Source organism: Selaginella moellendorffii, unplaced genomic scaffold, assembly GCF_000143415.4.
Source record: "Selaginella moellendorffii unplaced genomic scaffold, v1.0 SELMOscaffold_7, whole genome shotgun sequence".
Classification (NCBI taxonomy): domain Eukaryota; kingdom Viridiplantae; phylum Streptophyta; class Lycopodiopsida; order Selaginellales; family Selaginellaceae; genus Selaginella; species Selaginella moellendorffii.
In genome coordinates this window covers 1,746,844-1,765,210 of record NW_003314268.1, presented here as the reverse complement: position 1 = coordinate 1,765,210, position 18,367 = coordinate 1,746,844, and the positions used below count along the sequence as shown (strand labels likewise).

The 18,367-nt window shown below is 49.9% G+C and overlaps 7 protein-coding genes across 8 annotated transcripts; 3 read left to right on the top strand and 4 right to left on the bottom strand.

Moving 5' to 3' along the window:
* Positions 1 to 32: 32 nt before the first annotated feature.
* On the bottom strand, positions 33 to 751 carry LOC9652825 (glutaredoxin-C4). Its single transcript, XM_024671422.1, has 4 exons — positions 556 to 751; positions 383 to 479; positions 227 to 325; positions 33 to 160 (listed from the first exon to the last, which is right to left on the bottom strand). The coding sequence occupies exons 2-4, from the start codon at positions 459 to 461 to the stop codon at positions 93 to 95; spliced, it is 246 nt and encodes an 81-aa protein (XP_024527190.1). The 5' UTR covers positions 462 to 479; positions 556 to 751; the 3' UTR covers positions 33 to 92.
* A 74-nt stretch (positions 752 to 825) lies between these two features.
* On the top strand, positions 826 to 2,428 carry LOC9652365 (protein S-acyltransferase 10). 2 transcript variants are annotated; one of them, XM_002966544.2, is made up of 10 exons: positions 826 to 923; positions 989 to 1,091; positions 1,169 to 1,243; positions 1,295 to 1,366; positions 1,429 to 1,459; positions 1,530 to 1,639; positions 1,700 to 1,786; positions 1,844 to 1,927; positions 1,970 to 2,035; positions 2,086 to 2,428. In XM_002966544.2, the coding sequence occupies exons 1-10, from the start codon at positions 881 to 883 to the stop codon at positions 2,276 to 2,278; spliced, it is 864 nt and encodes a 287-aa protein (XP_002966590.1). In that variant the 5' UTR covers positions 826 to 880; the 3' UTR covers positions 2,279 to 2,428. The 2 variants fall into 2 exon arrangements, with proteins under 2 accessions (XP_002966590.1, XP_024526787.1); XM_024671019.1 differs by having other exon boundaries at positions 826 to 927.
* A 64-nt stretch (positions 2,429 to 2,492) lies between these two features.
* LOC9652364 (altered inheritance of mitochondria protein 32) lies at positions 2,493 to 4,287 on the bottom strand. Its single transcript, XM_002966196.2, has 5 exons — positions 3,708 to 4,287; positions 3,566 to 3,642; positions 3,180 to 3,488; positions 3,037 to 3,120; positions 2,493 to 2,979 (listed from the first exon to the last, which is right to left on the bottom strand). Exons 1-5 carry the CDS (start codon positions 4,044 to 4,046, stop codon positions 2,577 to 2,579), a joined length of 1,212 nt encoding a protein of 403 aa, XP_002966242.2. The 5' UTR covers positions 4,047 to 4,287; the 3' UTR covers positions 2,493 to 2,576.
* On the bottom strand, positions 4,275 to 11,076 carry LOC9652824. The gene is made up of 23 exons (XM_002966195.2): positions 9,795 to 11,076; positions 9,531 to 9,729; positions 9,419 to 9,478; positions 9,262 to 9,366; positions 9,037 to 9,177; positions 8,925 to 8,987; positions 8,640 to 8,870; positions 8,505 to 8,588; positions 8,304 to 8,455; positions 7,819 to 8,257; positions 7,626 to 7,766; positions 7,513 to 7,572; positions 7,342 to 7,464; positions 7,002 to 7,289; positions 6,884 to 6,949; positions 6,676 to 6,813; positions 5,866 to 6,621; positions 5,538 to 5,818; positions 5,337 to 5,485; positions 5,063 to 5,292; positions 4,829 to 5,020; positions 4,508 to 4,777; positions 4,275 to 4,442 (listed from the first exon to the last, which is right to left on the bottom strand). Exons 1-23 carry the CDS (start codon positions 11,030 to 11,032, stop codon positions 4,299 to 4,301), a joined length of 5,550 nt encoding a protein of 1,849 aa, XP_002966241.1. The 5' UTR covers positions 11,033 to 11,076; the 3' UTR covers positions 4,275 to 4,298.
* Positions 11,077 to 11,199: 123 nt separating this feature from the next.
* Positions 11,200 to 13,945, top strand: LOC9652823 (putative clathrin assembly protein At2g01600). Its single transcript, XM_024671016.1, has 15 exons — positions 11,200 to 11,322; positions 11,376 to 11,445; positions 11,530 to 11,627; positions 11,696 to 11,837; positions 11,898 to 12,001; positions 12,056 to 12,148; positions 12,206 to 12,256; positions 12,317 to 12,382; positions 12,442 to 12,507; positions 12,561 to 12,641; positions 12,695 to 12,775; positions 12,834 to 12,992; positions 13,045 to 13,120; positions 13,176 to 13,303; positions 13,373 to 13,945. Exons 1-15 carry the CDS (start codon positions 11,230 to 11,232, stop codon positions 13,730 to 13,732), a joined length of 1,668 nt encoding a protein of 555 aa, XP_024526784.1. The 5' UTR covers positions 11,200 to 11,229; the 3' UTR covers positions 13,733 to 13,945.
* A 79-nt stretch (positions 13,946 to 14,024) lies between these two features.
* LOC9652363 lies at positions 14,025 to 15,969 on the top strand. Its single transcript, XM_024671017.1, has one exon. It carries the CDS (start codon positions 14,357 to 14,359, stop codon positions 15,863 to 15,865), a length of 1,509 nt encoding a protein of 502 aa, XP_024526785.1. The 5' UTR covers positions 14,025 to 14,356; the 3' UTR covers positions 15,866 to 15,969.
* LOC112345075 (pentatricopeptide repeat-containing protein At4g02750-like) lies at positions 15,857 to 18,283 on the bottom strand. Its single transcript, XM_024671015.1, has one exon. The coding sequence runs from the start codon at positions 18,281 to 18,283 to the stop codon at positions 16,118 to 16,120; it is 2,166 nt and encodes a 721-aa protein (XP_024526783.1). The 3' UTR covers positions 15,857 to 16,117.
* Between the last annotated feature and the right edge of the window lie 84 nt (positions 18,284 to 18,367).

The following is an 18,367-nucleotide window of genomic DNA, read 5'->3' as shown; positions in this document are numbered from 1 at the left end:
CCACTTGCCAACACAAGAAGAACTCACGCAAACAAAGAGCCAAATCGCAAATATGCTCTTGGATAGATCACACAAAACAAAGTCCCTGTAGCTCAAAGCTCGGTCTTCATTTCCTTCAAGTGGTCCGCCAAGAGTCCGGTCTTATGGTTGTCAAGCAACACTGGGAAAAGAGTAGCAGCAAACTTAGAAAACAGAATGCAAGCTTGGAACTAGAGAAAGAACTCACACTCCGCTCCTCCGTAGTGCATTCCATTGACAAACACCTGTGGAGTGATCCAGTAGCCGAGCCACCTCCGGAGAGCTTTTTGTATCATCCATGCTTCGTCTGGAAAGCAAAAGCAAAGAGATGAACGAAAGAAAGAAAAGAGAACAGACGCGCTACCTGATTTCGTATGGTCGATGTCAATGAAATGCGGCTTCTCTCCTTGCTCCGACATCGCCGCTTTCACGCGATTCGTCATCCTAAGTGGAAGTTCTCACTTCCTCAGATCAAGGAAACAGAGCCTTTTCATTCCTTTAAGCTTGCTAGAACTTGCATTTGTGATGTAAACTTACGTGCAATCCTTCTTCCCGACGATGACAACCCTGTGCTGCGCCACCAGATCCATAAACTCATCCAGCGCTCGATTCAGCTCCGGATCGCTCCTGTCCTTCTCGCGATCCACAGCACTCTCATCCAATCCATGCCTCGGCGTCGCGCTTCCAATCCTCGCGACTACCAGCGCAGCGATCACGAATCCCAGCACCAATCTCATTTTGACCTACAAACAAACTAACCGATCCTTTCCCTTTACTCAAGTCTAATACAAAAAAGATTCTCAAAAACGAATTAGGGCTTATGCGAGAGTGAGAGAACTCTCCCCTTTTCCTCTCTGCCCCGATGCGGTGCTTCACCAGCGATGCTTGTGGCAGCTGCAGCACAGGTAGGTAAGCTCTCTTCTCAGTCGCGCTCCACTCCAATTTACTCCAATTCCACTCCATTTCCCAGGTTTTGGGGGTAAGATTTGCTGGTTTCTTGCTCACGCCGTCGGTGTGGGGCTGCTCATCCTTCTCTACGAGGAATTGCAACACCAGATCTTCTCCTACACTTGGTAAGCCTCAAAAACGAGATCCCTTTTTGTTTTTGTGCACTCTTTCACTGCTCATTCGTTGACACTCTCACTCTCAGGTATGCGTTGCTATATCTCGTCTTGATCGTTGTTACTGTCATTCAGTACTACCGGGTTGCTGGTTCGTCACCGGGGTAAGCAAAAAATCCTCGCGAGATTCTTGTCACGATTTCAGTGATTGGAAGCTACGTGGAGGATCTGGAAAACGATCCAGAGTTCGAAGCGGGAATTAAAGCTGTAGCCGGCTCCACTCCATTGTGAGTTTTCCTTTTTGTTTTCTCTTCGCTTAGATTCTTTCCTCATTGATTGCGACTTTCAGTTCTCACTGCAGTACCTGTCGCGTTGTCCAGGTAAGAAACCAAGTTCTTCTGACCTATTCTTGCTAAAAATCTCATTTTGCTTTGTTTTCTTCCATTGCAGCCTCCCAGAACAAAACACTGCCACGATTGTAACAAATGCGTGCTGAGATTTGATCATCACTGCGTCTGGCTGGACACTTGCATCGGACAGTACAATCATCGCAGATTCTGGTACGTTTCACAGGCTCCTTGTGTTCATTGCGTCCCAGATTCTGACTGTGGAGCACGCAGGTGGTATGTTTTTCTGGAGACCTTTTTGTGCATCTGGTCGACAGTCCTCTACTTTCTTGCCTTCCACTTGCAAAAGAGCTCGGCATGGTAAGTGCCCTCTTGTCGTGCGCTTGGTTTGCAATTCACACTTATTTCGCTCCACAGGCCACAGAATCTGCTGCTGCTGGTGACGTTCGTGGGCCTCCTCTGTTGTTCTATATTTCTTACCACCCTGCTCGTTTTCCACAGGTAAAGATAGGAAAAAGAGTGATCGCTAACTTCTGTTTGCAGTTATCTGGTGCTTACAAACCAAACGACGTATGAGAAAACACGTCGCACACGAATTCCATACCTCCGGTGAGCAGGAATTTCTCGTAACGCAGCTCACAAAGACTGGGTTTTTGCAGCAACCTTCCGAAGGATGCGCACCCCTTCAGCAAAGGAGGTTGTGGAAATGTAACCGAGTTTTGCTGCGCGTCGCAACCGTATCGTTTCTACAATCTTCCTCCCGACCATGAAGCTGCTGGCCCGTGCCTCGCTGCAAGGAACGCAACCGAGTCGATAACCAAGTCTACCAAGTGCTGCTCGTGGTGGCGATGATACATTGGAAGCCGCCGCCTTTTTATTTTTTTTCCTCTCTCGTATTGCGCGCTGTGTACCATTTCCTGAGTGTGTAAATAGCTAGCCTTTCCTAGTAGCGTTTTCCTCTCATATATTAAAAATGTAACATGCTGGCTTGTACGAAACGTCTACGGATTGTCATGTCGTTTGGACTTCCATAACAAACTCCCATCTTTCTTTCATTCGAAGAACATAGAAAAGGAAAATCTTTGCCAAGAAATTTTGAGAAGAGTAATGGTTAAAGAGTAGCGTGAGTGACAGACACTCAAGTGCTACGCTAAAACGCTGGGATGGACGCGTAGAAACACATTCCAGTGGCGATGGCAGCAACCAGCACCAGCACGGCAGCCGCCAGCTTGTCTTGCGTGATCTTCGTCTTCCATCCGCTGTCGTTTCCCCGAGCCTTGTTCTTGGTCGTCGTCTTCTTCTTTTGCAGCGGCTCGTCCTCTGTGGGAGCCATCTTTGTTGCTTGTCCGTCCTCCGCATTGTCTTGAGCATCCCCTCCTCCTTTTGCTTTAGCCGCGACAGTGACGCTTCTCGCGTTGACAGCACGCTTCTGTTGCTTGGCTCCGCAAACGCCTCCTATCACGCCACAGGGACAGGCGTACACTGTCTCGTCCGCGGTTTGCCTCGAAACTTGAGACTGGCGCTGTTGATCCTCGGTGAGGCCCATTTGACCCCTGCCAAAAGGAGTAAAAACCAGGATCAAACAACACCAACAACGTAGTAACACTCACCTCCACAGCTTGTCAACTATCTGGCCTCTCTCTATGTGCTGCTCCAGGAGCACCGAAACATCGTTGGGAGTGACATATCCATACCTGCGTTGCAAAGAGAACGAGTCAGCTTTGAAACGAAGAAAAAGTGAGTGAGGACTTACCAGTGCCCCGAGACTGGACCGCCTCCTCCGCTAGCGGCGTAGATGATAACATTGCCAGCGAATTTGTGACCACCAATGTGGGAGCAAGCCTTGACTGTGACACGACCACTCAAACCCCTGGCTTCAATCTCGTCCCGGAATTTGTCGACCAGAACCGGGCCGCAGCTTCCGCAGCGTGCGTCGCGAGCTCCGTGAGCGCAGATGAAGACATGGCTGCCACTGAGAGGCTCCTCGACACCATGGCTCCATATCTGCTCATTGACCACCACTTCCTCTACAAATGATTCCGCGTCAGAGGCTCTCAAACCTCTGCAAAAACGAAATACTAAAGTAAGTGCATGCAACTTTGGATCCAGATAGAAAAGAAAAGAAACAAAGCCCGAGACCTGTAGCGCACGAGATCTGGAAAGACAAAAATGTCTCCCTCCGTTGAATCAGATGCTTCACAAACAGTCAACCGGATCTGCAAGAACACGCGAGAGAGGAGATCAGACAAAGAAATCCTGTTTTAAAAAGAGCCAGCAGCACCTTGTTGGGCATATCGTTCTTGCGAGCCTTGAACGCAGCGAAGAGAGCGTGCGGAAGGCCACCCAATTCCGCACTCTCCACCTGCGACGGCCAGCTGAGAGCATCCTTGTAGCACACGAACAAGTGCCTCTGGTAGAAAGACACGCTCCCCGCCAGCGGGGACTTGTACATCTCGGGCCTGTCGAAGCCGGTCGACGCTGGCAATTGACTCGACGCCGCCATGTCTCCCTTTGCTGCTGCTGGTGGTGGCGGTGGCGGTGGTAGCGCCCTACTAGCCGAGCAAGCGCTAAAAGGTTGAACGAGGCGATGAAGAAAAACTGGCACCTTCACCTTTTTCATATGTTCATAATGTACGGACCACCTTGATTCTTGGGCTGCTACGATCCAAACACGCAATTCCCCTCGGCTCTGCTTCTGCTGGATGATGCTGATTGCCACTAACCTTCTCCAGCGTTTTTATTTCTTTTTCTTCCGGTTGCACCTCCTCCGACCTGCGTATTTGTGCGCTGCTATGCTAGGACTCGGGGATTTGAGGATTTGGAGCCTTGTCCCTGTGCTGTGACGACGGCGAACCCTGTGCCTGTTTTTACTTTAGGACGCCGAATACTCGAGCAGTAGCCTGTTGTCAACCGAAGGAATTGACGAGAAGACGAGGCGCAACTTGTTGTTGAGATGATAGATCAGTGTCCACTGCGTCGCCATTTCCGACTCCTTCAATTGTCGCACCACTGATGCCTGCGCAGTGAACGAATGACACACGTCTTCAGGAACGAGGAAAACGTTTATAAAACGACACCAACCTGTAGATGCTTGCCGAGTCGCACTTCAACTTCCGTACCGAAGGAGAGGTTTGCAAGCGACTTGAACGGGTCTGTTGTGGGATCCAGGGACAGGAGGTTTGGAATCTGTGGTGCATAAACAAGCCGCCAACGAGCCTGTCCAAACTCTCCTTTGGTTTCTATCTTCGGCATGAGTGTCTCGACCGTAGCAGCCGCAAGTTTCTTGAAAGCAAACTGACCGTTGCCTTCGAGCAGCGAATCCACAAGTTGATTTTCAAACAGCTTAGCGGCCTGCACGATCGCACGCATCAGCGAGATAAATAATATACAATAGAAGCTTACTTCAATACGAGTCAATGTGTCTTGTTCTCCAGAGCGAGCATAAGTCAAAACAATGCTGTCCTGCCAATTTTGTGCACGCCCTTGAACTTTCAGCTGGAAATGCAAACCGACCAATGCTAAATCCAAGTTAGGATCGAGACCCTGTTCCGGTTCGAACTTGGCACGGTTTGGATAATCCTTGTTCAATCTCACCTGAAACACATCATTAGCGGCGCAAGAAACAGCTTAGCTTACCTGAGTAGCAACAAGGTTTACATCACCATTCTCAAACGTCAGCACTCCCTTGGGCTTGACACGCTCGGCATCAGCAAATCCATGAAACTCCAGCTCTCCATTTACCGCGAAATTCAATATCAAAGGGTAAACCATTCGCAACTCAGGTCCAAATTGCAGCTTCAAGCCTTTCAAGCGTACGGCCACTGGCAGTTTACGTTCGTGGCTTTCTTCTTTGACCAACTCGAGATCTGAAAATTATGTCAGCTATACGTTACAAAACAGATCTACAGACCTGACAAAGCACGAGGGATAGTCGAGGTTGCCGCCTTCGAATTCTTTTCTTGAGAAAGATACAGTTCGCCCCGACTGAGCTTGACGACACCTGTAAGTTCGGGATCTGAAAGGCTTCCCATGACAGACAGCTGTCCATCTACTTGTCCACTACACACAGATACGCCATGTGAACTTCCTGACGCCTAAAAGCATTACATACCTCAACATATTTTTTGCACGGACCTCCAGAGAATCGGCTTTCACTTCCAAACTGCAGTCACTGCTATCGACAGCAGCTTTCAAAGGTAGTTTACCTTTAATCAGAAGCCTTCCTCTCTTCCCAACTTTGCCTTCGATAGCATCAACAATCAGCTCATTATTCTTCACGGTGACAGTTCCGCCAATATTATGTGCTGGTTTTGGTAGTATAGGGGACGAGACAGTCGCTTTGTGAAAGACAGCCATTCCATCAAACTTCGGTTGCTCGGATGCCCCTCGAACCTGCTCTCAGAGTAAAAAGGCGAAACCGAGAAAGAAAACGAAAATACCTGAAGCCTCACGTCCGCGTTTCCTTGGAGCCATTTCATACTTGGTGTAATTGTTGTCAGCAGCATCATCCCACTGTCCTTGACAACAACGTCAACGTATAAAGCTCCTGCATCGATGAAATCCCACTCCGATGATGCACTATAATCAGTTTGCCCCTCACTGTTGCCATGGCCCCTGTTGTTGATACTAGCGCCCATCCACTTTTTCACAGCAGCATTTCTCGACTTCGACTGTGGATCTAAAGCCTTGGACCCCAACGGTATACTGCCTCTCACGTAGACATGGCCCGCATGCACGACAGGTTCAAGTCGAGCGTTGAAAACAAACTGATTCCCGGATGTTACCGATGCAGCCAAGTCCGCCTTGCTTAAGTTGATACCGCCAATAGCCCCATCGAGCAATCTTACGTGAACATCACATTCTGGCTTGTTGCAATCTCCTCTGAGGTCCCCTTCCATATGCAGGACTCCGTTCAATGGAGCATGCGGTGCCGAAGACTGGAGAGGTTCGACAGAGGACGATTGGATGGCTTGCGTCAGGGGCGGCACAAGCTCCACAGGGAAGTTCAAGAGAGCAAAATGCAGGTTCGAATTTGGCCCGAGCATCCCATCGGCATGGAGTGTTGCAGTATCCTTCTGTAAGAAGACCTTCTCAAGCCGGAGACCGTCCGTGTAACAGTAGCTTCCAGTCGCCACAGCACTTTGTATGTTATATACACCCCATTCCCAGTTCTCGCCGTGAAGATCCAAACTTGCCTGTACGTAATAGCATTTTAGACTATGGTAAAAAACTCGCACTGACGATCTTACTGTCATGTCACTGTTTCCACCGCCGCTTGCTTCAAATGTACCATGCCAACGGCCCTTCAATTCTGCAAGACCCGGCAAAGGCAACGAATCCGCCGAGCTTCGATCTTGAGGAGACGTAGCGCTTTCTTTCTTTAAAAACTAAAAGATCCACCACAAACACGACAGTACGTAAACAAAACAAACAAACGAAGAAAAGCAAACAAGGTACCTCCATTTGCTGTTTCAAATTGTGTGCAAGAAAAGCAGCCTTTTCCACCTCTTGTAAAAACAATTCCTAGCATCACAAAGCAACGTCACTACGGAGATGGTAAAAAACATATAAATACCTTAGATCTTGTTACAATTGCAGGGTCGCTGCTCCTAGACAGAAGACGAGCAACAGGTAGCATATCCGACAGCTCCGCTCTAGGTACTTCCAGACGAAGCCTCCACCTCCCTAAGGAGCTGATGGCATTTTCAAGATGTCCTGCCATCAACTTCTGCCACATTCCGTCACTCAGGTGTCTTTTGTTGCCCGATACGACAGCCCTTTCACGAGGGCCTGGCAGCACGTATTCACCCCGAAGCTCGTATGTGCTGTCCGCTTGTTCAAGCAGAGATTTCTCCAACGTAACCTTCAAGGTGAATGCATGATAAGAACAGAGGGGCATTAGCCAGTATGCTTACCACGTCGCCTGACCACCGGGCTGATACATCAAGAAGCTCGCCTTGCATGCCACTAAACCTTGGTCGTCCGACTGACAAGCAACCATGGCCCCTTCGCTTGTCAAGGTTAAGTTGTATATCAACCTGTAGCAGCATTGTAATGAGCATAGTAACGTACTGACTGCATCGTACCTTGTGCATCATACCCCTCAATGACGATAGCTCCAACTCATCCAGTGGAAGATTACGGATCTGAAAATGAAGCACTTGATTAAAACGTTGTACACAAGGAGTCAGTATCTTACCTCTAACTTTGCCAAAGAATGCGGCGAATGAGAAGCATCAACTTGAAGTTTGCCTCTCTGCAACGAAAACGACGATGGCTCATGACCATTCTTTGATAATTGAACAGTAAGATGCTCCTTTCCTCTTCCACTTGTAATCAGCTGCACAAAATGTTAACGCAAGGGGAACAATCTGATGTATGAACTGGCTTACCTTAAAGCCAGATCCTGACACGTCTAGCAATCCGCTCGAATGAGAAGCAACTAGAAGTTGATTCAACTTCAATCCCGAAAGAGAAACGTCACCAACCAGCCCAGACATCTTAGTATCTTTGTCGGAAACAAAACGGCCCTGGAATTTAAGCTTACAGGTGGCCTTCATTTGTGTACTGTCAGGTGAAATAGAAGGCGCAGAAGGTAGGAAATCCAGTATATCAAATCCTCGAAATCGTGCGTCGAGCTCTAAACCTTCTAGAGTCGGTATACTCTTATTTTTTCTGACTGCAACCGGTACCGTAGACATCTTAGAATTCACGTCAAAAGTAAATGAAGAGGAATTTAAGACAATGGCTTCGTCCGATATAGAAATATCCCCTCGTGATCCGGTGAATGATCCCTTTGCATCCGGCATAACCCATTTGATGTCAAATACCCTGTAAAAAACGTAAAGGTCATACTTTCCGTATGAGTGACACTTACGGCATTTGAAGTGATCCACGAACTTTAGCTTCCCCGTGCATCGCGCCAAAAAGCGGCAGTTTCATTTCATTAGTTGTGTAGCTTCCAATAATATCATTGATCATCACGTATCCTGAACAATCGATCCTTATGGCCGTTGGATCAATTTCGCCCTGATTTATTACAAGTGTGAAAGTTGAAATGAAAATGCAATAGTGTTACCTCGGGACAGATCCACATGTCGCCCGCACCGCGAATCTCTCCTCCACCGACTGGCGTCGCTCTGATTCCATATATGTTTGCCGTCTGTCAAGATGAAGAGGCAGGCTGAGAAAACAAGTGCTTGCAAATACTCACGGCACCATCGGTATCAAAAGTAAAACTTCCAGAAGCCATCGTAAAAGCAACGTTATCGTAAGCAGCTGCTGCACCTTTGTGAAGGTTGTTTCGGATTGAATCGATAGCTTTAGAAGGTGATGCATTGAATGTCAAATCCGTTCGGTTCTTTAACGTTTCAGCACTTCCTTCAAATATTGGCGCATCCAAGGGTCCACGACAGTACACCACAGCCTTGACGGCGCCAGCAACCTTTGATACATCCATGTTATAACATATCAACAGAAAAATCTATTCCAAGCTTACTGGAAATGGAGGCGGACGGACTTTGAGTGTGGTCATAAGAGAGTTCACTTCCACTCCAGGAACCTGCAAAAAAGTGAAAATAGATAGAAACTTATTAGTGGTGCCAAAATACCTGACAGCTAAGACGAAATTCTCCATTTTCAGGATTTACGTCCATGTCTCCTGAAACATTGACGGGAATTTTACCATATAGACCACTAGTATTGTGAAGGAAAGCTCGCTGCCCTTGTAGAAATATTGTTCCATTTACTTCCTGAAGGTAGATAATTTTAGGACAAAAAGACGAAGAAAAAGAAAGAAAACTCCTCATGAGACAAGAACACCACCCTTACCTTACCTTGAATGCAGCTGGAGCTTCCACGATTTTGAAGCTGACATTCTTTATATCCACCTTCCCACCAAGTTGAGGAAAATTGTCTTCATTGTTCATTCTAACGTGAACCTACGTTGCAAAAACAAACAGGTCAATGAGCTGGCATATGATCGAGCACTACCTCTCCGTGTGCCGTTCCACTATACAAATCGATTGGCAGCTCAAGCAACCTCTCTACAAGCTGAGGGAAGCACACGCGTCAGGACAAAAACAAGAAAACGCAATGGACTTACTGGAACAAAAAGATTTCGAGCTTTGATCTTGACGTCCCATTGTTGCTGTTTGATGTCAGAATGGACGACCACATTTAGCAACCCTGCATCATGCTCTGACGCGGGTCGTCTCCAAACTTTCGGAACACCAGAGACTTGCGCGTCTATAACTTGGTAGTCACTAGCAAAGTCGACACGTCCATTAAACTGATCCAGGACTCTAAGTCAAGATCAAAAGAGAAAGCATCAGCAGCATTAAAAGAAAAAAAGTGCCGTTTCTCCTACCTTGGTTCATTGTCGCCAAACGCAAGTAGTAAAAAGGTTCCATCCCTGATGTAAACAGACTCAATTGTCACGGGACTTTTGCTCGACTTTCCGTCCTGCTGGAGATTGTCGACTGCTGCTGCTGTGGACGATTGCCTCGTTAAGTCAACAGCAATACTGTTCCGGACTCGCTCAAACTCTGTAGTCTTGTAAGATTGCGACATCGAGGGTGGAATACGGTGGCTGCCAATCGGAGCTCCGCCTGTCTTCTGGAAAAACGTGCGAGCTTTGGCAGCGCTAGCTCGAAGATTCTTTTTCTGGAAGTAAGCCTTGTCCGACGCTGACGAAGTTTGCCTTGGCAAGTGTTCCTTCACCCACGACTTTGCACCGTGCAAAGGCCCCCTCATAGCCGCAGTGCCATCTTCTCCCACTGCTATGTTCGCTGCTTCCAAGTTATCGTTTCCAAATGCTGCCGGCTTGTACCCAAGGTTGGCCGAGCGTCGGGCCGCCGTGATCCTCTCGTCAGCCTGCTTGAGCGCGCTCGATTCCCTGGCAAGCCGCCGGATTCGTGTCCTCGAATCCACAGTCTCGTCATTACCACCATCATGTAGCAACCTTTTGATGTTTTCGGGAGGAACCGCTGGAAGCCCCAGCCACGTCCAGTCCTGCCTTTGTGCTACGAGCAAATGCGGGTGACTTAAGATCAAGTCTGCCGCGAGCTGGCGGCGCTGGAAGCTACGAACCGGATTTATGCGGATGGTTAGAACCGGAAGTTGCGCGCATGAAAAGTCCTGGTCGTGAGGCCCGATGGAGCAATCTCTAAGGCTGATTCCCAGCGGCGAAAGCCCAGCCACTTTTCCCAGCTCCACTTGCCTGGAAAGCCGCTCCCCAAGCAGCATCGCGATCGGTGGCAAGAGCTTTGTCTCGATGTAATCCTGCGCTAGACCTCGAATTCGCAGCGCCACAACCCCAGACAATATCGTGACGATCACCACTGCTACTGACCTCGCAATCAGGCGCAGCAATCTGGCGCTGCTGCCCCCTGCCGCTTGAGACGATCCGGGGCGCCATTGCCAGAATTCACTGCCACTGCTGTTGCCGGCGAGGATGCTCCATTTTCTTCTCCGATGGGGCCATAGCCAGCTTCGGAGCTTGGATTTCGGCAGCAGGCAATGCGGCGGACGATCGATTCTTCTTCTTGGAGGAGTGATCGGAGGAGATAGCGCTGCCGTCGCGGATGCCCAGCCATGGAGAATCATCCGCGCTCCCCCGTTAGGGCAGGACTCGAACCCTGGCCAAATGCCAGTGTGGGCTTTATGAATGAGAAAATGGAGAGTGTTTGTTTTTATTTAGGTCTCAGATCCATGGAGGAGCATGGCGGGGGAGGATGAGCGCGCAATTGGATTTGCGCAGCTCCTAGGTCACTAGATCGCGTCGCTAGGGTAAGCTCAGAGCTATGGCCGGTGGATCTAAGACGATTCGCAAAGCTCTCGGCGCGCTCAAGGATTCCACCAAAGTCGGCCTCGCCAAGGTTAACAGCGAATTCAAGGTACTCTTATTGCGGTCTCTCCGATCGATCGATGCCGATTTCTCTCCTCCCAGGACTTGGACATTGCAGTGGTCAAGGCGACGAATCATGTCGAGTGCCCTCCCAAAGAGAAGCATGTCAGAAGTAAGTGAGATTTAGCCATCTAGTTTCTTAGCATGAATTGGATTGGATCATCTCAATCGATTTCTTTTTTCTTACTCGCCGCAGCGATCTTCCTTGCCACCTCGGCCGCCAGGCCCAGGGCAGACGTTGCCTACTGCATTCACGCTCTTGCCAGGCGCATCTCCAAGACGCACACTTGGACCGTAAGTAAGCTCGTAGTTGAGAAACACACGAATCCGGGACTTATGTTTGTGTTGCTCTTTGCTCACAGGTGGCCCTCAAGGCGCTCATGGTGATCCACCGGACACTCAGAGAGGGGGATCCAACGTTTCGCGAGGAGCTCATTAATTATTCACGGAACCGAGCGCATATCCTCAACCTGTCCAATTTCAAGGACGATTCTAGTCCCAACGGTACGCAAGGCAATCTGTTCATCTTCTTTGTAGATGCTGACTATACTTTGAACTTACCAGCATGGGACTACTCGGCTTGGGTCCGAACTTACGCATTATTTCTCGAGGAGCGGCTCGAGTGCTTTCGGATTTTGAAATACGATGTCGAGTCAGAGCGCTCATCGGTTAGTCCTCGCACTCGTTTTCCCCGGTACAATGAGTGAGCTTTGATGGAACAGGGTCACAGCAGAACCAGGGAGCTCGACACAATCGACTTACTAGAACAGTTACCTTCTCTACAACAGCTTCTGCATCGCCTTATGGGATGCCAGGTTTACTTTCATTCGTGCTTACAAAATACGAGTCCGTAATTCTTGAAAAAAATTCAGCCCGAAGGAGCTGCCACGAGCAACCACGTGATCCAGTACGCTTTGGGTCTGGTATGCTTGATTCAGTCTGAAACATTTGTAGTTGTTGATCATGACTTTAAATCATCGCAGGTTTTCAAAGAGAGCTTCAAGCTTTACAGAGCAATAAATGACGGGATTATTAATCTTGTAGACAAGGTTGGTAATAATCTGCTTTGTAGTATTCTAGTTCGTAATTGTTTTTCTCTCTGCTCTAGTTCTTTGAGATGCAACGGCATGACGCTATAAAGGCTTTGGAAGTCTACAAAAGAGCAGGGCAGCAGGTAAATTCAAGTTTATTGTTGTCGTCAAAGTATCATCTACACAGTGATTACAGGCAGAAAGGCTATCAGAATTTTACGAAATCTGCAAAGGGTTGGATCTCGCTAGGAGCTTCCAGTTTCCTACTCTTGAACAGGTATCCAACAATGAGCTCTTCGTTGACTATACATCTTCTTTTTTGGTTTCTAGCCTCCTCAATCATTTCTGACCACGATGGAAGAGTATGTTAAAGATGCACCTCGCCTCGCTATAGTACCAAAGGACCTTGCGGTAAGCTAACTGAAATAGCAGCGTTTCCATTGCTGATGAGTCTACTTTGGTTTGAAAGCTCGAGTATAATGGAGAACGTCTCATATCTAATCGGATCGCTGCGGCTCCAACAGAACCAGAGCCTGTTGAAGAACCCGCACCAGAAGCTCCACCACCACCACCACCACCACCATCAAAACCAATTCAAAGCTCCGCGTTCGAGAGCAATGATCTTCTGGTAAGCTGTACTTTAATGGCTTGTCTCTCGTTCATTATTGACATGGTCACAGGGCCTGGGAGAGATGGCTCCAAGCCCTTCAGCATTGGACGAAAGCAATGCGCTGGCACTAGCCATTGTTCCTTCCGGTAAGCGATTAGCATTCAGTTCATCGTAACGAACGAACGAAATATATACGGCCAGGTCCAACGGCAAATGGCACTTCGGAGTCAAATGGAGCCTGGGCACCAGAGAGTGGCACGACCGGTTGGGAGCTGGCTCTAGTGACCAATCCCAGCAGCAACGAGAATGCTGTCAGCTCGAGCAGACTGGTATGGTAACCTTGTTTGCAACTTTTCTGTGCATCCCTTAACACACACTTTTGCTTCTTCGTTTCACAGGCCGGTGGTTTTGACAAGCTGACGCTTGATAGCCTGTACGACGACGCGCTATCCAGACGACCGCAGCAACAGTACGCAGGAGGGGCGGGGACGAGCTACGGCGGACCACCGCAGATGATGAATCCATTCGACACAATGAACCACGACCCGTTCATGGCTTCTGGCAAGTTTGCCCCTCCGCCGAATGTACAAATGGCAGCCATGGCTCAACATCAGCAGGCACTCTTCTTGCAGCAGCAACAGCAGCAGCAGCAACAGATGATGAGTCGCAATCCTCACAATCCTTTCGGTGTTCCCGCGCCGCCAAATGCAAATCCACAGTTCCAAAACAATCCTTTCGGGAATCCGGGCCTAATATGATACACTGCGCGAGCGATGCTTGTGAGTTTTCAAATATTTTTTTTTTTGTGGCCCATTCTCTTCGCATTATTCTTCCGGTAGCATTATGCTTCTGATCATCCATTTGTGTTCCTCTTTTTTTCACTTTGTAGTAGACACTACCATCTGCATTCAGATGACGCTTTGTATTTGATGAGAAAGTTGATTCTTTATCTGGAGTGCTTTTTTACTCTACCAACTTTGCTTTTACCTTTCACTTTTACTCCTTACCGTGGAATTTTCGGTGTTTAATCTTCTCGTTATAGTCAACGGAAACTAAATGGCAGGGGAAAGAGGAGGCAACGCGGCTTCCTGTTTTTCTAGGGTTTGCAGTAGCGCAGGGGGGAAAGGTCTTTTATCTTTTTGTGGGCGGTTGGTGCGATGATAGGAGTGGCGCGGCGGTGGCGGAATCGGCGTCGTCGTGAATGGGATGAGGTTGAGAGGCGAACAGCAATCATGCCGCTACAGTTGATTCATCCTCGCTGTTTGATCCTCGTGGGTGGGAATCACACCGCCGCCCGCTTCTGTGCTCGCTAGGCCACTCCAAATCGTCCCCCTGGGTTTGTACAGCAATTCCAAGATTTTTTTCCCCCCATCGATCGATCCATGGGGTGGATCAGGCACGGCTCTCTCCTCCGCCCCCTCTTCCTCGCCTTGATTCTTACCCTAGTCTCCTTCCTCTCCATCAAGCTCGTCTATGATCCGGGGGCGCGGCCGGCGGCGGCGGCCAAGATCAAGTGGCAGCCGCGGCAGCAGCTCATGATCGCGGAGGAATTCGCGGCAACGGGCGAGGATCTCACGCTGCGCCACCGCTTCTCCTCCTACGACGAGTACCTCCAGCTCCAGCTGCGCAAGACGAGCGACGCCAAGCTGCGCAAGATCTGGACGAGCAGGGACTGGCGGCGCAAGGTGGATGCGTTTGGGGCAATCTTCCGGCGGCTCATCCAGCGCGATCTCCTCCGCCGGGAATCCAAGGCGCTGTGCATCGGCGCCAGGGTAGGGCAGGAGGTCCTCGCTCTCAGGGAGAATGGCGTGGTGGATTCCACCGGCATCGATCTCGTGCCGGCGCCGCCGCTGGTGATCCGTGGCGACATCCACAGCCATCCCTTCCCCAGCGACACTTTCGACTTCGAATTCTCCAACGTCTTCGATCACGCTCTCTTGCCATCGCGATTCGTGTCGGAGATCGAGCGCACGCTCAAGCCAGGGGGAATTGCGGTGATCCACGCCATCGTCCACGCCCGCGGCGACAATTTCTCCGCCAACCAGCTGCGCAGCCTGGATCCGCTGGTGGCGCTCTTCGAGAGATCCGAGGTCGTGGAAGTCCGGGCGGTGGACGCGTTTGGGCTAGACACGGAGCTAGTGATGAGGAAGAGGCCGATCCAGCCGTCCAGCTGTACGCCCAAGATCTCGCGTCACACGATGCGCCTCGCGGAGCCGTTGATCGTCCAGGAGCCGGCCAAGCCGTGGATAGTGCTCAAGCGCAACGTGGCCAAGATCCAGTACCTGCCACGCCTGCTCGACACGTCGGACTTCCACGCCCGGAGCCGCCACGTGTACGTGGACGTTGGCGCGCGCACGTACGGCTCCAGCATTGGCGGCTGGTTCAAGAAGGCGTACCCGACGTACGGCAGGAACTTCGCGGTGTACGCCATCGAGGCTGACGCGGCATTCCACGCTGGCTACGCCAAGCGCCGGGACGTGACGCTGCTGCCGTACGCCGCGTGGACGAGGAACGAGACGCTGATGTTCGGTACGGCGGGCGACGACAGCATGGGGAGGATACAGTCGGCGTCCTCGTCGGCGCCGCGTCGGACGTCCACGTCGGTGCAGGGCTTCGACTTTGCTGCCTGGCTGGCGGACACGGTGGCGCCCAGCGACTACGTGGTGATGAAGATGGACGTGGAGGGCACGGAGTTTGAGCTGCTGCCCAGGCTTATCGAGAGTGGCGCGATTTGCCTGGTGGACGAGCTCTTCCTCGAGTGCCATTATAACCGCTGGCAAAAGTGTTGCCCGGGCGAGCGGAGCGCAAAGTACAATCGCACTTACACTCAATGCCTGGCTTTGTTCCAGTCTCTCAGGGCCTCTGGGGTCCTTGCTCATCAATGGTGGTGAAATTTTTTTTTTCTCTGATTGTGTAGTGATCACACACAACTATATCATGGGTAATAGCGAATGAGTGCCAAATCGCATCATCTCATGGTAATCATCCTCTGCAACGTGTGGTTTTTACACTGTTGGTGGCAAAGCTGTGTTAGTGATTTCTAGTGATGCTCGTCATTTGCTTTTGTTGGTGATGCTTAACAGCATAGAGTTGCTTTCTTTCGGATACTGGCAATTGGGAAAAAGATCTAAAACCTTGCAAAGCTATGAAGCGACTGTGTTAGACAAGAGCAAATACCGTGATGAATTTCTCGAGCGATCGAGCTTCTTGCTCGCTCGCTTCGCTCTCTTAACATCCCCATGAACTCTACAGGCGCCCAGCAGTGTCATCCACGTAACAGCGTCGGCTTCAAACGGCATTTCTTTGATGAGATTTTCGGCTCCTTCCAGCCTTCCCGTTCGTCCCAGGAGATCAACCATGCAGCCATAGTGTTCTTGGCAAGGTTGGATGCCATAGTCATTCACCATTGAGGAGAAGTATTCCTGGCCATCTTTCAAGAGCCCTGCATGGCTACACACGAACAAGACAACTATGAACGTCACGTCGTTGGGTCGAATGCCTTCCAAGTCCTTGGAATCGAAGATTTCGAGAGCCTCGTCGACATGCCCGTTCTGTCCATAGGCTGCGATCATGGAGTTCAAGGCCACCACGTCTTTCCTCCCGAGATCATCGTAAACTTTCCTCGCGTTGTCCAGGCTCCCGCATTTTCCATAGAGATTGATCAGAGCACTCCCGAGCAGTGACTTGTCTAGCCTGAATCGCCGGCCCTGGATCTCCGAGTGAACGATCTTTCCAAACTTGAGCAAGTGTAGATTTGCACAAGCCTCCAGAACCACCGCAAACGTAACTTCGTCCACCTGAACGCCTTGAATGTCCATCGTTCGAAACGAGAGAATAGCATCCTTGCAGCGATGGTTCTGGGAGTATCCCGCGATCATCGCATTCCAGGACACAGTGTTTCTTCTTTCCATCTCGTCAAACAATGCCTTGGCCTCCTCGAGGCGACCATTTGATGCGTAAGCTGTGATCATAGAGTTCCAAGAAACAATATCACGATTGGGAGATTTCTCAAACAATCTCTTCGCCTCTTCCAGATTGCCATCCTCTGCGTAAGCGACGATCATAGTATTCCAAGACACGGCATTGCGATTTGGCATCTTGTCAAACAGAGCTCTCGCTTGGTCGATATGTCCATTTTGGGCATAGGCCGCAACCATGGAAGTCCAGGACGAGACATCGTGGTGAGGCATCAAATCAAAGAGCTTCTTTGCTTCTTCCGGGAATCCTTTCTGGGCATATGCCGAAACCAAGGCATTCCAAGATACCACGTTTCTCTGTGGCATCTCCATGAATATGCTCATCGCTTCTTTAAAGTCCCCCTTCTCGGCATACGCCGTCATCATAGCCGTCCACGAGACCACATTCCTCTGCGTCATCCGATCAAACAATTCTCTCGCCTCGTGAAGCTGACCGTTCGCTGCGTAAGCTCCAATCATGGCATTCCACGTGGCAGCGTCCTTCTCAGGCATCCGATTAAACAATTCCTCCGCTTCGTCCATTTGCCCGTTCTGGGCATATGCCGTGAGAAGAATGTTCCATGAAACCGGATCTTTAATAGTCATGGCATCAAAAAGGCTCCTTGCCTGTGACAAAAGCCCGTTTTGCGAATATGCCGATAACATTGCGTTCCAGGACACTACGTCACGCTTGGGCATCTTGTCAAAGATATTCTTTGCCTCCGCAAAATCCGTGTTTTGGGCATATGCCGAAAGCATAACATTCCACGTCACCACATTCTTTTGTGGCATCTTATCGAATAATTTCCTGGCCTCTTCGATTTGCCCATTGTGCGCATACGCTGTGATCATAACCGTCCACGAAACAACGGTTTGATTTGGAGAGCTGTCAAAGACTCTCTTCCCCTCTTGTAGATTCCCATTCTGGGTATATGCCGTGGCCATGGCGTTCCAGGAGATGGAATCTTTGTGAGGCATTCGATCAAACAGGCACTTTGCCTCTTGAATTCTCCCGGACTGTGCGTAAGCAGTGAGCATGGAGTTCCAGGACACGAGATCTGGCCGAGAAATCCTGTCAAACACCAGCTTTGCCTCATCGACATGCCCGTTTTGGGCGTAGGCTCCCAGCAGCAAATTCCACGAGAAGATGTTTGGATTGGCGATCCCATCAAAGACGAGCTTCGCATCTTTCACGCTGCCGCATTTCCCATACATCTCGATCAAGCGATTGCAGAGGAAACGATTCCTCGAGTGTGGGCTCGCCAGGAGATCGGCATGGATTAGCCTTCCCGTGTCGAGGTCGCGCGCCCTACCGCACGCACTGACCAGGGAGGCATATCCCTGCGCATCCATTTCAAATTCAAATTCAAATCGAAGAGTCTGGGCGGGGAGATGTTCTTGGGCATTTGCTGGTCGATTACATGATGGGCTTCTACG

Coding starts and splice junctions, on each gene's coding strand:
- LOC9652823 (XM_024671016.1), top strand. CDS start 11,230: ATGGCCGGTGGATCTAAGACGATTCGCAAAGCTCTCGGCGCGCTCAAG. Junction 12,642..12,694: donor AGTTTCCTACTCTTGAACAG/GTATCCAACAAT, acceptor TTTGGTTTCTAG/CCTCCTCAATCATTTCTGAC. Junction 12,776..12,833: donor TAGTACCAAAGGACCTTGCG/GTAAGCTAACTG, acceptor TTGGTTTGAAAG/CTCGAGTATAATGGAGAACG.
- LOC112345075 (XM_024671015.1), bottom strand. CDS start 18,283: ATGGATGCGCAGGGATATGCCTCCCTGGTCAGTGCGTGCGGTAGGGCG.
- LOC9652363 (XM_024671017.1), top strand. CDS start 14,357: ATGGGGTGGATCAGGCACGGCTCTCTCCTCCGCCCCCTCTTCCTCGCC.
- LOC9652824 (XM_002966195.2), bottom strand. CDS start 11,032: ATGATTCTCCATGGCTGGGCATCCGCGACGGCAGCGCTATCTCCTCCG. Junction 9,178..9,261: donor AAGCTCCAGCTGCATTCAAG/GTAAGGTAAGGG, acceptor ATCTACCTTCAG/GAAGTAAATGGAACAATATT. Junction 7,465..7,512: donor TGAGGGGTATGATGCACAAG/GTACGATGCAGT, acceptor ATGCTGCTACAG/GTTGATATACAACTTAACCT.
- LOC9652365 (XM_002966544.2), top strand. CDS start 881: ATGCGGTGCTTCACCAGCGATGCTTGTGGCAGCTGCAGCACAG. Junction 1,092..1,168: donor CAGATCTTCTCCTACACTTG/GTAAGCCTCAAA, acceptor TCTCACTCTCAG/GTATGCGTTGCTATATCTCG. Junction 2,036..2,085: donor ACACGAATTCCATACCTCCG/GTGAGCAGGAAT, acceptor GGGTTTTTGCAG/CAACCTTCCGAAGGATGCGC.
- LOC9652364 (XM_002966196.2), bottom strand. CDS start 4,046: ATGAAAAAGGTGAAGGTGCCAGTTTTTCTTCATCGCCTCGTTCAACCT. Junction 3,489..3,565: donor CCAGATCTCGTGCGCTACAG/GTCTCGGGCTTT, acceptor TCGTTTTTGCAG/AGGTTTGAGAGCCTCTGACG. Junction 3,121..3,179: donor GGTCCAGTCTCGGGGCACTG/GTAAGTCCTCAC, acceptor TTTGCAACGCAG/GTATGGATATGTCACTCCCA.
- LOC9652825 (XM_024671422.1), bottom strand. CDS start 461: ATGACGAATCGCGTGAAAGCGGCGATGTCGGAGCAAGGAGAGAAGCCG. Junction 326..382: donor CATCGACCATACGAAATCAG/GTAGCGCGTCTG, acceptor TTTGCTTTCCAG/ACGAAGCATGGATGATACAA. Junction 161..226: donor GCACTACGGAGGAGCGGAGT/GTGAGTTCTTTC, acceptor CTCTTTTCCCAG/TGTTGCTTGACAACCATAAG.